Genomic DNA, 13,955 nt, shown 5'->3' with positions numbered 1-13,955 from the left:
TAAAAACAAGTTTGTACACATATTTTTCTAGTAAGTTTTGAAAAAACTGTGTTTGAACCCTACTTTCCGTTGTCGCAATGACCTCGATAGTCACAATGGCATTGGTAACTGCAATGATTGGGCCTTTTTTAAGAGGTGTAAAACACATATATCTACACATGTTACAGTATTTTAGATACTTGGGGTTTATTACTGCACTATTAAAGTCATATTTGTATAGGGAGTTTGTATGAAAATCTTTTAAACTAATTTTCTGTTTTTCGTGATTACTCTTAGAGTCGCAATGGTGTCAGTAACACGCAGATCGCACCTTTTTTATAAAGTGTAAAAGACATATGTGCACACATTTTACAATATTTTAGACACTAGGGGTTTATGAGTGCATTTTTTAAAATCATATTTTTCTAGGGAGCTTGTATAAAAACCATCTTTAAAACCGATTTTCTGTTTTTGCAATGATGCTGGGCACCGTGATGAAATCCGTAGCCGCGATCACCGCAAATACATCACAAAATGACAAAACAAAAGCAGACTATCAATAGCCACCACCACATACAAAACTTATAACTCCAAAATAGATTATAGCCAACACACTAAACACATTACTATCTAAAAGACTCTATAGTAGCATGTCTAACTTCCATAATATCTCTATAACACAGTGTATAACTCTTTCAGTGGAACCTGTGACTGCATGCATCACTCTATCAGTAAGTCTCTCACTCGCTGTATAAGTATTTCAGGCGATCTGTGAGAGTGTACATCTGTCTTATCAAGGGTTCTGTAACGAACTGTGTGTCTGTCATAGTGCATCTATGACTGGGTGCATTAGTGTCTCAATGGGTCTGTGATTGATTGCATGAGTCTCAGTCAATGTTAGTAGGTGCATGCACACCTTTGTGCATTTTAAGTAAGTATATGACTCTGACTGGATCTGTGAGTGAATACATGAGTGTCTAATTGTGTGAGTCAATGGGTGTATGAGTGTCTAAGTGGGTCTGAGTGAGTGCATGAGTCTCTCAGTAGGTCTATAACTTGGAGTGTGAGAGTCTAAGTGGTGCAGTGAGTGGGTGCATGGGTCTCTGAGTGGGACTGTGAGTGGGTGCGTGAATATCTGAGTGTATGAGGGACTGGGTGCATAAGTCCCTGAGTGGGTCTGTGCGTGGGTGTGTGAGTGACTATATGGGTGTGTGAGTGTCTGAGAGAATCTATGAGTGGGTGTAAGAGTGTGTCACTGGGTCTGTCAGAGGGTGTGTTAGTATCTCAGTGTGTCTGTGAGTATATACATGAGTGGGTCTGTAAGTGGGTGCATGAGTCTCTGAGTGGGTCTGTACATGGGTGCATGACTCTCCGAGTGAGTTTGTAAGTCAGTGCATGAGTACCTGAGTGGGTATGTGACTGGATGTATAAGTGTGTGAGTGGGTATGTGAATGGGTGTATAAGTGGCTGATTGAGTTTGTGAGTGCTTATATGAGTCTGTGACAGTGAGCTGCAAGTGTGTACAAATATATAAATATTTTTTACATTTCCACCAATATTCGTGAAGACATTGTGATGTTTTCACAATGGTACACAGGGGGGATGAGCTGGCAGTTGCGGCGTTATAACGAATGTCGCGCTGGATTAAAAAAATCTATTTTGATCACACAACTTGTGTCACTAACACCCTCATATCCCAAACATGGCATCAGAGTACCTACACCATGACCCCTTATGATAACTTTCACAGAAATGTTCAGCCCCGGGAACCATTCCAGATCGATAAAATGGCAGCCACAACTTTCTTTTCAGGTAGCATCCAGCCAATCAGAGCATTACAGTTGGCATGTGCATTTGCAATTACTTGCAAAATTGTTGCGAAATATCAGCGGCCAGACCTATCACTATAATTTTCAACTTACATTTCTCAAAAACGACTGAACGGATTTGCACAAAACAAATGCACAATCTGCGTAACAACATCTACTTTTCTGCCAAATGTGGTGTAATTATGGCCAGTGGTTCGAAAACGCGTCGCTATGGGAATTAACATTACAAATGCACCCTTATAGGTATTAAAAACATTAATCACCAACTAAAGTGTGACGTAAAAGTATCATGAGGTAAAACAATGCTTTTAAAGGTAATTACATTGTGATTACTGTGTTGTAATATGCCACGTTCTAATGGAACACACTGAAACAGCTGACATTAATTTTAGTCAGACTTGCTTAATTCAAATGACCCAGAATTTGCAATTCCAGAATGCAATGATTTGTTGCATGGAAATTCAGAGCAGAAAAAGAGCTGTTTTGGTAACTTTTGGTAATCCAATAGTCGTCCCTAGTGCATTTCTGTGAATTTGTGAGAAAGACTGAGTATATAGCACTAGAAGAATAAATAGCTTTAGCATTAGCCACCTCTTCAGGTAAACTTAAAGGAACAGGAGCATGTGTGGAATATGTGACAGCTCCATAATCAGCCTGCCAAGTTGTTGTGTCAGGAACTGATTCAACTGAGGTCAATTGGAGTCACAACACTAGGGCTCCCATTGACTTTGTGTCAGAACCCCCTTCAGAGGGCCATAGGCAAGCAGGGGTGCCAGGGCCCACCCGAGGTAGCCACGCCATTTACTCCCAATGTCACAGACCCACCCTGCTGTGGATCGCGCTCAATTGGGTCAAGGGCCTCCTTCTGAACCGGACTCTCAATTGGCACCATAGCGTGAGCAGTGAAGGCTCCGTCGGAGAGAATGGTAGATACAGATCAGTGAACACGTTCATAACTCAAAGTGCATGCAGCGCAAACAATAAATCAATGTCCAGTCAATACTTATTTTGTATAAAAGCAGTATTTTATTTCTAATTCTACACACACAAAGGTAAACAACATTCTTTTTTTTCCAGAATCACAGGATGTTGAGCTTCCCTGCAGAGACTTAAACTCGGTTCCCCAGCTTCAAGTTCAACCGCTTCAGCCATTAGGCCACGTCTTCTCCCCACATCCGATATGCAATAGCACAGTCACCCATGAGGAAGGCACCATAGTAGTAGTCAGACTACCCCCGAGTGACTATGTTCCCATGCAAAGGGTGCATTGTTATTCCCCATTCACATTCTGCAACATTTAGAGAATGTAAACTACTATGCCCTGTTCACGGAGGTACCCCCTCTTGGACTCAGTCAATACGGTGTAGAGTCAAGTAGGGTTGCAAAAACCAAATGCGGTATATCCCCTGGGGTCTGGTAGGCCCAATTCCTAGCTTACCTGCTCTGGCGGTACAAACCCTGGCAGTGGTACAGTGCGGTCCTGGCCCGACAAAGTCAGGCTGCACACGTTCAGACACGTATCGCTGTCTGTCTCTCCTGAGAAGCGCTTACCAGGCCTGGGCATGGGGGCAGTCTCCTTGCTCTGGCGTGGCTCCAACACCATCCCCTTTGTCCTCGGACCTCCTCAGGCACAAAGCCTCCCTCATCTTGGTTGTAGCAGCAATTTGGGATCACAGGCCGCGACCTGGACCTCTGGCTTCAGCTGTTCAAGTAGCCCCTCCTGGCATACGGTGTCACTCCAACAAAACTCACTGTGAGGTCCAGCTGGCTTCAGGTTGCCTCTTTTGCGACCCATCCTGGCATACAGGGTCACGGCAGCCTCCCACATATGGGTGACACCTGATCAATGCAACACATTTTCTCAGCACACGGCGACCCCTCCTGGTGTACGAGGTCGCCAACTTCCACAACACTGTACACGAGCAAAGGCCCGATTAATGCGCCAATGTCCTTAGTACGCAGCTGGTCCTCCTGGCATACAGGGTCACCAATTTTTGCAACGCAGCACATGGGCAACGGCCCAATTAATGTGGCACTGTCCTTGGTGCACAGTGGCCCCTCCTGGCAAAGAGAGTCGCCAATCGTCACAATGCAGCACAAGGGCAACGGTACAATCGATGTGGCACTGTCCATGATGCACACTGGCCCCTCCTGGTATACAGGGCCACCAATCTTCACAATGTGGCACAAGGGAAACAGCCCAATCAGTGCAGCACAGCTCCTCACACCACACTCAGGAGCCCCACACGTCTGGGCTGCTCTCTGGGTCACGCTCCCTCCGACACGCTCCTCTCCCTCACGGGGCACACCAGTCTTGGTGAGATGGCAGGTTCTGGTGCTCCAGATTCCAGGGCAGATGATCTTCGGTTCCTTGGGTGATATCCCCTGACTCTGCAGGAAAACTAGCAGGGTAGGCCCTTAGTCCTGGTCACAGGCAGACGTCTTGCATAACTTCCCAATCTCATGCAGCTCAGCTGGCTGCTCGGCAGATGACAAAGAATGAGATCTCAGACTCCCATACTCAGTCCTTTTCAATCTGCACAATGTGATTTAGGGTCTAGAACTTTGAGGTTTTATGTTGAGGTGTTCTGCTTCTTCGATTTGGACATCTCTCCCCTTCCTTCTGAAAGATGTTTGTCACAGCAAGCAGGACTCTGAAGCACAGTTCACACCTGGATGTCAGCCACAGTGATCTGTACGTCCAAGGTTAATCCTGGGACATCAGCCCTACCCCTTCATGATTCTCTTATCAGCCCCATCTCCCTCTTCCTGAGGTGTATCTAGGCCCTTTCCTTGTGATCTCTCACTGATTCAAAGAGCTCTTTGAAATGCACATGGAGAGCCTAACTCCTCCTCACCCAGTGCTTGTCCCACACAGCTTACAGGAATACAGCAATATACAACTCTTTCTGCTGGAGATTTCTTTACTCTTTCCACCACGCAGGCTCAGACTTCACAAAATGGAACCCAAGGTCCTCCTTGTAATGTCAGGTACATGCACTTCTGCACTCAGCATAAATTCACAGCACACTTCACGGTCTAGTATTGTTGTGCACATGTACCATGCTACCACCAGCATTTCAACATGCAGCATACCCACTCAGTCTGCACACACTGTTCACTACTACAGTCTCTCTGTTCTGCACCAGAGTGTGTCACTTTAAGCACCCTCTGCCAATCAATCAATCAATCAGCGTACTTGTAAAGCATGCTACTTACCCGTAAGGGTCCCAAGGCGCTGAAGGGAGGGGCGGGGGATGCTGCTACTGCTCAAAGAGCCAGGTCTTGAGGAGCCTTCTGAAGGCGAGAAGGTCTTGGGTCTGCCGTATGTGGGTAGGGAGGGTGTTCCAGGTCTTGGCGGCGAGGTAGGAGAAGGATCTGCCACCGGAGGTCGTTCCTTGGATGCGGGGGACAGCTGTGACGGCAAGGCTGGCAGAGCGGAGCTGGCGGGTGGGGGTGTGGAAGTTGAGTCTGCTGTTCAGGTAGGTTGGTCCGTCGTTGTGGAATGCTTTGTGTGTGTGGGTGAGGAGCTTGAAGGTGATCCTCTTCTCGATGGGGAGCCAGTGTAGGTCTCTCAGGTGGGGGTGATGTGGCTGTGGCGGGGGACGTTGATGACCAGCACACACACATTTACCATGTGTACACTGTTCCACACTGCACTCTGTGTAGTGTACGTCTTGAGTACTTATATGCACTCAGCACATGTTTTCACTACGCAAGCACTTCCACATAAAACTGATGTAGGCTAAGGGTGACTTAAACACACAGCAGCAGAACTTCTAAAAAGGGGAGTGAGCCTGTAGGCCTCACTCCGATAACACAGGGTAAAAAAGACCTGGTCACTACTACTGATCATCGCACGGTATGCTGCCACCACCACGCTTGTGCTGTTTATTTCCTGGTGAAGGCAGTAGCCTTTCACCACTATGAGGGTAGCACTTTGGGCGCCACTCCTATGTTATATTCCATATAGGCCCTATAATATAGGCCTCTGTAAACGTGTTACCCTTCACCTGTATTCGCTCCCTACATTACACTTGTACTTTTACTTAGATATTACACTGCATTCAGAACACGGATTTCCCTAGTTCGAAATCTCATACATTATGCATGAGGGTTCATGGAAGCACAGCAGGACTACTATCTCCTGTATAATATCTATGTACAAAGTTCAGGCCCGACGTCATCCTGAGGCCGACACATTAACAGAGCAAGGTAGGACCCCCTGGGGAGACCCATGCGTATATATACATCACATCTTGCTAAGATAGCCGGAGGACATTGAGACTTCCCAGGTGACACAGTGACTAGAGACGCTGAGGTTCCTGCATGCAGACGCTTAAGCTCGGAGTGGTCTGACATTCCTGGCGGGGTGTCCAACTCGAGACCAGGACGGGGTCCCACAGTCTCACTTAAGGAAAAGGGGTTGACTAGATCCTAGAGGCTTAACACCCACCCCCCATGCTAGGTACATTTAGGTACATCTAGATAGGGAGGCATCGTAGGAGTACGCACCTTTTATTATCATCTGTTTTCTCTACTTGACTGTATTCATGATTTTATTAAGATGGTAGAACTATACCATCCTTTTACTTTCAAAGTACTGTTAATCATTTATATCCTATATTGTCTAACGGGTGTTGCAGCACATCTATTCTACACCAGAATACCAACTGTTCAATAAATGATTATTGAAAACGCCCAGCTTCTTTTATTCAGTGCATCTCTCGGAAGACAAACTAAGTAAGCATGAGTGACTGAGCGAAAGGTAGTACATTGTTTCCACCGTCCTGAGGAATCAGGGATGTAATGTTGTGAGGTTGACAGAAACTATTCACGCCTTGGTAAGAGGAGATTATAGTGGCACTGTGAGCTATCTGATACAGAAAGGCTAACATACCCAGTCGGGGTGATCAGAGTTCGTCTGACACCAATCCTACAGTGTATGTTGTCTAAATGTGCAGATGTTGTATATTCTCTCTAGGAACTACACAACACCTGGGCCAACAAGACCGCAATCTATTAGACAGGCCTATGTCATGATGCACACGCACGAACCGTGTCTGCCAATGACAAAAGCAATAAGCATTAGAGTTCCAGACAACAATACAGTTTGGCACTCAGGGCTGGGGTACAAGTTTTTACCATGCAGAGGATTTTTACATCCCAAAACCTTATAATATCCGTTCCTGTTGCGGGCACTAGGTCCAGACAAACAAGTGGTGCACTGTTTATATTGGTAACAGTGGGGTAATGTTGAGTGGTACGAATTTTGTGGATTACTGCAGATTTCAGAAGTTTCCATCACAGAAATGTAAGGAAAATGTGTGATTTCAGGCAGAGTTTGAGGTTTGGATAGCATTGTGGGGAAAAAAACTAGTGGACTCCACACAAGGCACACCACCCTTGACTCCCCTAGTTGTCTAGTTTTAAAAAGTGTTCAGGTTTGCTAGGTTTCCCTAAGTGAAGGCTAAGGCTAAGGCTCAAAATCCACAGCTATCCACTTTGCAAAAAACATGTCAGTTTTTAATTCAGAAATTTTATATATCCATGTTGCATTTTGGGCAGTTTCCTGTGGCTGGCACTAGGCCTATCCACACAAGTGAGGTCCCATTTTTACAGAAGACTAGGAGAAGACTGGATGGAAGGAAGTTTGTGGCTCCCACAGATTCCAGAACTTTGCATCACAGAAATGCAAAGAGAATGTGTTTTTTCAAAGTTTGAAGTTTGCAAGGGATTCTGGGTAAAACAACCTGATGAAAGCCACACACGTCACCCTATCCTGGATTTCTCTAGGTGTCTAGTTTTCAAAAATGTACATGTTTGCTAGGTTTCCCTAGGTGCTGACTGAGCTAGGATCCAAAATCCACAGCTATCCACTTTGCAAAAAAACTGTTCAGTTTTGAGTGGAAAAATGTGATGCATCCATGCTGTATTTTGGGCTGTTTCCTGTTGCGGACACTAGGCCTACCCACACAAGTGAGGAACCATTCTTTTCAGGAGACTTAGGGAATGCTGGGTGAAGGAAGTGTGTGACTCCCCACAGATTCCAGAACATTCCATTACAGAAATGCAAAGAATACATGTTTTTTTAGTCAAGGTTTAAGCTTTCTAAGGGATTCTAGGTAAAACAACCTGGCGAGAGATATGCAAGGTAAACCATCCTGGATTCCCCTAGGTGTCTGGTTTTCAATAATGTACAGGTTCGCTAGGTTTTCCTACATGCCAGCTGAGCTAGGACCCAAAATCGACAACTACCCACTTTGCAAAAAACGGGTCAGTTTGAGTGGAAAAATATGATGTGTCCATGTTGTGTTTTGGGCCGTTTTAATCATGGGAACAAGGCCTACCCACACAAATGAGGTACCATTTTTATTGGAAGACATGTGGGAGGATATTTGTTCTTACCGATTGGATTTTGCTGCATTTGCGCCTTTCAAATGTAAGCCACAAGAGTTAGAAAGAAGACATTTTGAAAAATACTCTCTAAATCATATGCTAGTACGGATACCCAAAAATCGAGGTATGTATAAATAACCACTGCCTTAAACACCATATCTTGTGCTCACTTCAGAAATACATAGGTTTCCTTGATACCCATTTTTCACTCTACATATTTCACCATAGAAATTGTATGGTGCAGCTCAGTTGTTGGCTCTGGGTATCATGGGTTCTCGGAAAACGTACAAACCCTATATATCCACAAAACCACAAGGGCCTAGAGAGGTAATGGTTTATTGCTTCTGTTAATCGGCCGTTGTGACAAAAAGTTACAGAAAAAAACGTTGTCGTAAATGGCTGTTATTTCTTATGCATTTTCTGTATTTCTTTATTTCAATAATTAGTTTCCTTAGGAAAACTTTGAGGGATCTACACAAATGACCCCTTGCTGAATTCAGGATTCTGTCTACTTTTCAGAAATCTATAGCTTTTCCACCACAAACTGAAAGTAGGTTGAGAGCCCCAAAATAGGACAAATGATCTACCTCTTTGAAAAATGCCAAATCTGTGGTGACTCTACATGTTCCCCAAAACTCTGAAGTTGGTGACTTTAGCAAAACAAACCATACTGTGATGCCATTTTTAGAAAAAGAACACTTTTACCAAAAAAAGTCAAAATTCACAAATCCTGGGTACATTTAGTATCCCCAGGATGTTGGAAAAATAGGATACAAATTTGGCGTGGATACCTTATTTGGAAAGAAAAAGTTATGGAGCCCTTAGCGTGGACTACCCCAAATAGCCAAAAAGGATTAAGCAATGGGTGGGGGGGCAAGGAGGGGATGGGTGCAGAGGGAGAGGGAGGTCCAGCAGCTAAGGAGTTAAAAATGCTATAATACATAATTTATACTTACAGAAAAGATTGGTCCTCATGAAGCTACATATACAACTATAACATATGTTGGCCTGTTTTTTTAAATCCGAACAGCATTTTATTAATGTACTTTTTCAATTCAGAACTATATTTTTGTTTTGAATTATGTAATTAGGAGATAAGACTGCTACTTAAAGTCAGGAGTGTGCTGAGTCTCTAAAATGGCTTACCTGTAGCTCTCTCAGTTCTTGCTCTGCATCCAACCGCTTCTGCTTATGTTCCTCAAGCTCTTGGATGGTTCCTTGAAGCTCTCTAACAGCAGCCTGTGCCAATAAAAAGATCTATGTAGTCAATTGATTTTAAGATCACACCACAGAGGTTGATTACTCATTTTCTCCAGTAGGTAGCTAGCAGTGGTCCTCACTCGTCTTTGGGCGGAAAATCATATAACCAGGATAAATTGTAAATACCGCTGCGGTAGTTGCTCTGCCAAGGTTGGTTGTAAAAAAACGTAACAGTGGTCAAAAATAGCATAGTATGAGAAATAAAGCCTGTGCTGAAATGTAAATATTATCAACAAAAAAAAAGTCAGAGGTAAAAATACTTGAGACATTAAATTAAATGATGCTGTTGTTCCATTACAGAAATACAATAGATGCTTTATTGGTATATATGGGAAAATGTAAGACTAGCCCTCATCGGACTTTTAAACACAGTCTTCAATACACATAAATTCTAGTACTTACATTAATGATAAATGTGGTCCTCCAAAAACACACAGTATGCTTACAATGCTTAAGTACTTACTTACTCCCAAAATAGCATCTTACATGCTGGTGAGAAGCTAGAAATTCCCAAACAACATCCATATATTGCTAGAAGGAGCGCAAACGAAAGATAATTCTGTGGTGAAAATGGCAGATTAGGGCTGACAAAGGAACACACTAACAGAAAGGGTTATCTTAATCTACATGTTTTTATTTTAGTGTCACAAATCCAGTTTCTGGTCACTCTGCCCATCCAGGCCCTAAAACTGGGTTAATGCTGCAGGGGAGTACTGTACAAGAGTGACACAGGGTGCATAGCTAAGGAGACACCACAGCAAGACTCTGGGTTCTGAAATAAAGAAGACATTCACCTGCTTCAGAAAGTGTTTTGGTGCTGATACTGCATGTGAAGGGATTATAGTATTTAGGTGCCGAGTGCAGCCAGTCCACAGGCAAGGCTGCCAGATCTGGATGAGATTAATAGTTTGGCCGAACACAAGTGAACAAGGTCTCAATGGTTTATACGTTATGGAGCCTTCACATGTAAGTCTTCCGCTACAACAGAATGCCACATTCTACTGTGAAGCTTTATGGGGAGCCCTCGCAAATGCTGGCTTCTCACCCTGAAATCTTTGTCAAAATATTTCCTGATGTACTTTGGGAAAGTAAGAATAGTAATTCCTGCTATGAAGTTAACACAGCTATTATAATTAATCTACATAGTATTTCATCCTAGACCATAAAACATTGACCATCATTGACTGATCAATAACAAAGTTCTCAGCTCATAATTAGTAATCTTGCCATAAACTGCTGTTCTTTCCACTACTGTGAGCATTACTCAAAACATATAGGTATTTCAATCAAGTGGAACAGACTAACACATATACTCACTTGAAGTTATTCTAGAATAAAGTTATTGTTAGTAGCCAAAGCAACCATATCTTTTAAGAACTGTTGCTAACCTAAATGAACAAGTTGCTTATTTTCGTTAACGCTCTTTCTGGTAGAGACTCTACCTAGCCACATATTCCTCACCTTCTGAAGGCTTTCCACGTGTCAGATTGGATCCAGAAGCTTTTAAGCAGTACCTCTGCATGCCAGAAGGTGGTGTCTTGCTCAGCACAGACGCCGTTCCAGTCTGGAAAAAATGTGCAAAACCTATATTGGTGCCACTCCTGCGCACTGACATCAGTTGCTTTGAGAGACACTCCATGTCTCAAGATGCAGAGATCCAAAAGTAAACTAGTGGGCAGTGTGCAGATTCCTAGACTTCGGATCTTATTAACAGATAGAGTCCAATCACTGAACAGGGAGTATGTGAGGGCCGGTGAGGAATCTGTGGCTAGATAGTCTGTACCAGAAAGTGCATTACCGAAGGTAAGTAGCTTGTTCTTCTGATAGAGATTTCGAGATTAAGATTCCTCACCTTTTGAATAGATACCAAAGCAGTACCAATTTTCAGTTGGGTCAGTGAGTAGACTCAACCTAGAATGTCCTGTAGGACCGAGGAGGCAAAATGACCCACTTGGCAAACTTAACTGTCCAGACAATAGTGCTTCTTGAACATATGAAGGGACGCCAAAGTAGCTGCATGGGAAATGTCTAGGACAGGGACTCTATGGTAGCAATTTTGGCCCTGGTAGAATGGGCACACAGTTCTTCTGGAGGCTGCTTTTTATCTAGTGCAGATTTAGGCCCCATTGGAGAATGAAAAAGAGAACCCGGGGAAACATATGTTGTAGCCCTTTCAAAAATCACATCACAACTGGTGACTTAAACAATGAAGGCTGCTCTGGCAACTGTAAGAAGGCCAAAAGGGCTGAAAAATCATCCTTAGATGTGCCAGAAGCAAGCTTTTGTAGGGCAAAAGACAGAACAAACACAGAATGTCAAATAACTTACCTTGAGGGGGTCAATCTTGCGTGCGCAGCAACAAAGGCCCGGGTGCTGGACCATGCTTTGTTGCTGCGACAGCAGGTCCGCACGGAGGAGTAACCTAATCATAAGACATATGCTCAAGCCCAGAAGTTCTAGATACCATACGATCTGTGCCCAATTTTGAGTCACTAGAATGACTTGAGCCCGATCTGTCCTGAACTTCAGAACTTAGAGAAGGTGTGGTAATAGCAGAAAGGAATACAGGAGTGCGGAGTTCCACTCGAGGCGCAATGCATCTCCAAGCGAAAGACGCCTTGAAAACTCCAAAATGCAGAAGTGCTGACATTGTGTGTTCTCATCTGTGTTGAACAGATAAAGACAAGGATCTCCCTATTCACAGAAGAGACCTTGCGTCACCTCTGGGTGTAACTGCTATTCTAAGATTCACCAGCTGCCAATGGCTGAGAAGGTCTGCCCTTGCGTTCAATTATCCTGCCAGGTGGGTCAGCACCAAGAAAATTCCTTGGAGGTCCTGCTATTTTCAGAGGTGCAAGGCCTTCTTGCACAGGGTCCGTGATGGCATCCTGCCCTGATTGTTGCAGTACAACATGACAGTGGTATTATCCATGAGCACTAGTACCAGTCTATCATTGATGGATGGCAGGAAGGCTTGCAATGCCAAATGGATGACCCTCAGCTCCAAAAGCCTGATATGAAACCGGGACCACACTGTAGACTAGAGGCCTCTGATCTCCACCTCTTCCAGATGGTCGCCCCAACCCATAAGCGATGCGTCAGTCACCATTGTCAGCTCCAGGTGGGGAAGGGACAGGGGCCTGGCGCTGACCCAATAGCGATCCAGCAACTTCCAATACAGATCTTTTGCAGTCTCCTCAGAAATCTGAACCTGGTCAGTAAGGTCACTTGATGATGGGCGTACGGGGACTTCAGATCCCACTACAGAGCCTTCATATGCCACCTGGCATGCTTGTCCAGCAGGATGCAGGAGGCCATCAGCCCCAGCAGCCTTCGAGTCAACCTCACTGATATCCAAGACTGAGGCTTGAAAGATCGGGATCATAGCCTGAATGTCCTGCACTCTCTTTCGCAATGGAAAGGCACATGTCCAGAATGGGTATGATGAAGGGGAGCATCTGAGAGCGAGTCAGGTGTGACTTAAACATGTTTACAGTGAACCGCAAAGATGACAGGAGGTTCACCATAGTCTGGAGGTGATTGATGACTGCCTGAGGCAAGCCCACGTTCAACAGCCAGTTGTCGACTTAGGGGTAGACTGGTAGTCTGGAGCTGAAATGAGTTGCCGTCACTTTCATGAACACCCAAGGGACACTGTTAGATCGAGGGGCAGAAGATCAAACTGAAAATGCAGCTGTCCCACCATGAACTCTAGCCAGAGGGCCGGCAGGACTAGAATTTGAAAATAGGCATTGTGCAGGTCCAACACTACCATCCAGTCTCCAGGGTCAAGGACAGACAAGACCTGGGATAGCATGAGCATCTTGAATTGAGAGGGCTCGGATCTAGAATAGACCAAAGGACTCTGTCCAACTACTGGCCCCAGGACTATTTTGACAACCCCTTTGGCCAAAAGGGATTTAACTTCCTGCCACAAAATGGAAAGATGGTCCTCAGTCAGTCATTGGGGAGACGGTGAAAGGGGTAGCGAGGAAGGAAAGAATAGTACGGTATAACCCCTGCAAACTATGTGTAGGGCCCGGCTGTCCGAAGTGATAGCCTGCCAACTGAAAAAGAATTGCTAGATTCTGCTTACCAAGTGGGCTGCGAGAGAAGGGCGAGCGGAATGCTGACAATGGTCGCCTGTGTGGTGGGCACCTCAGCCACAATTGCGAAACTGCTGAGGGCTGGGCATGTTGGCGGTAAGGTGCACCTCAGCCAAAACTGCAAAAGGAGCGTTAGAACAGCTTTAGTTAGTGAGGGGACAGAGAACGACCGGTAGCCCTGCTCTCCTTAAAGCACTCAAGAGTGGAATCAACCATGTCCTCAAACAGACACATTCCATCAGAGGGCATGTCCATCAGGGAAGACTTGTTGTTGCTGGAAAACCCAGTCGATAGCAGCCACGCACGGCAGCCAACGGCAACATTGGTGCCAATGGCCTGCCCGATACAATTGGTGGTGTCCAAGCCACAATAAATTGTGAAC

The 13,955-nt window shown here is 44.8% G+C and overlaps 1 protein-coding gene across 5 annotated transcripts in view; it reads right to left on the bottom strand.

Annotated features, from left to right (window-relative positions):
• Positions 1 to 13,955, bottom strand: part of FYCO1 (FYVE and coiled-coil domain autophagy adaptor 1) — an 825,109-nt gene that overhangs the window by 530,213 nt on the left and 280,941 nt on the right. For 4 of the 5 annotated variants that reach the window (XM_078688154.1, XM_078688155.1, XM_078688157.1 and 1 more), the window contains exon 9: positions 9,354 to 9,446. The exons of the other annotated variant lie outside the window; for it this stretch is intronic. In XM_078688154.1, coding sequence (XP_078544280.1) covers positions 9,354 to 9,446 — 93 coding nt within the window. The remainder of the gene's footprint in view (positions 1 to 9,353; positions 9,447 to 13,955) is intronic. 5 annotated transcript variants of the gene reach the window in all.

The sequence above is a fragment of the Lissotriton helveticus genome, chromosome 4_1, assembly GCF_964261635.1.
Source record: "Lissotriton helveticus chromosome 4_1, aLisHel1.1, whole genome shotgun sequence".
Taxonomy (NCBI): domain Eukaryota; kingdom Metazoa; phylum Chordata; class Amphibia; order Caudata; family Salamandridae; genus Lissotriton; species Lissotriton helveticus.
The sequence above is the reverse complement of the archived record's forward strand: the minus strand, read 5'-3'. Positions and strand labels throughout refer to the sequence as shown.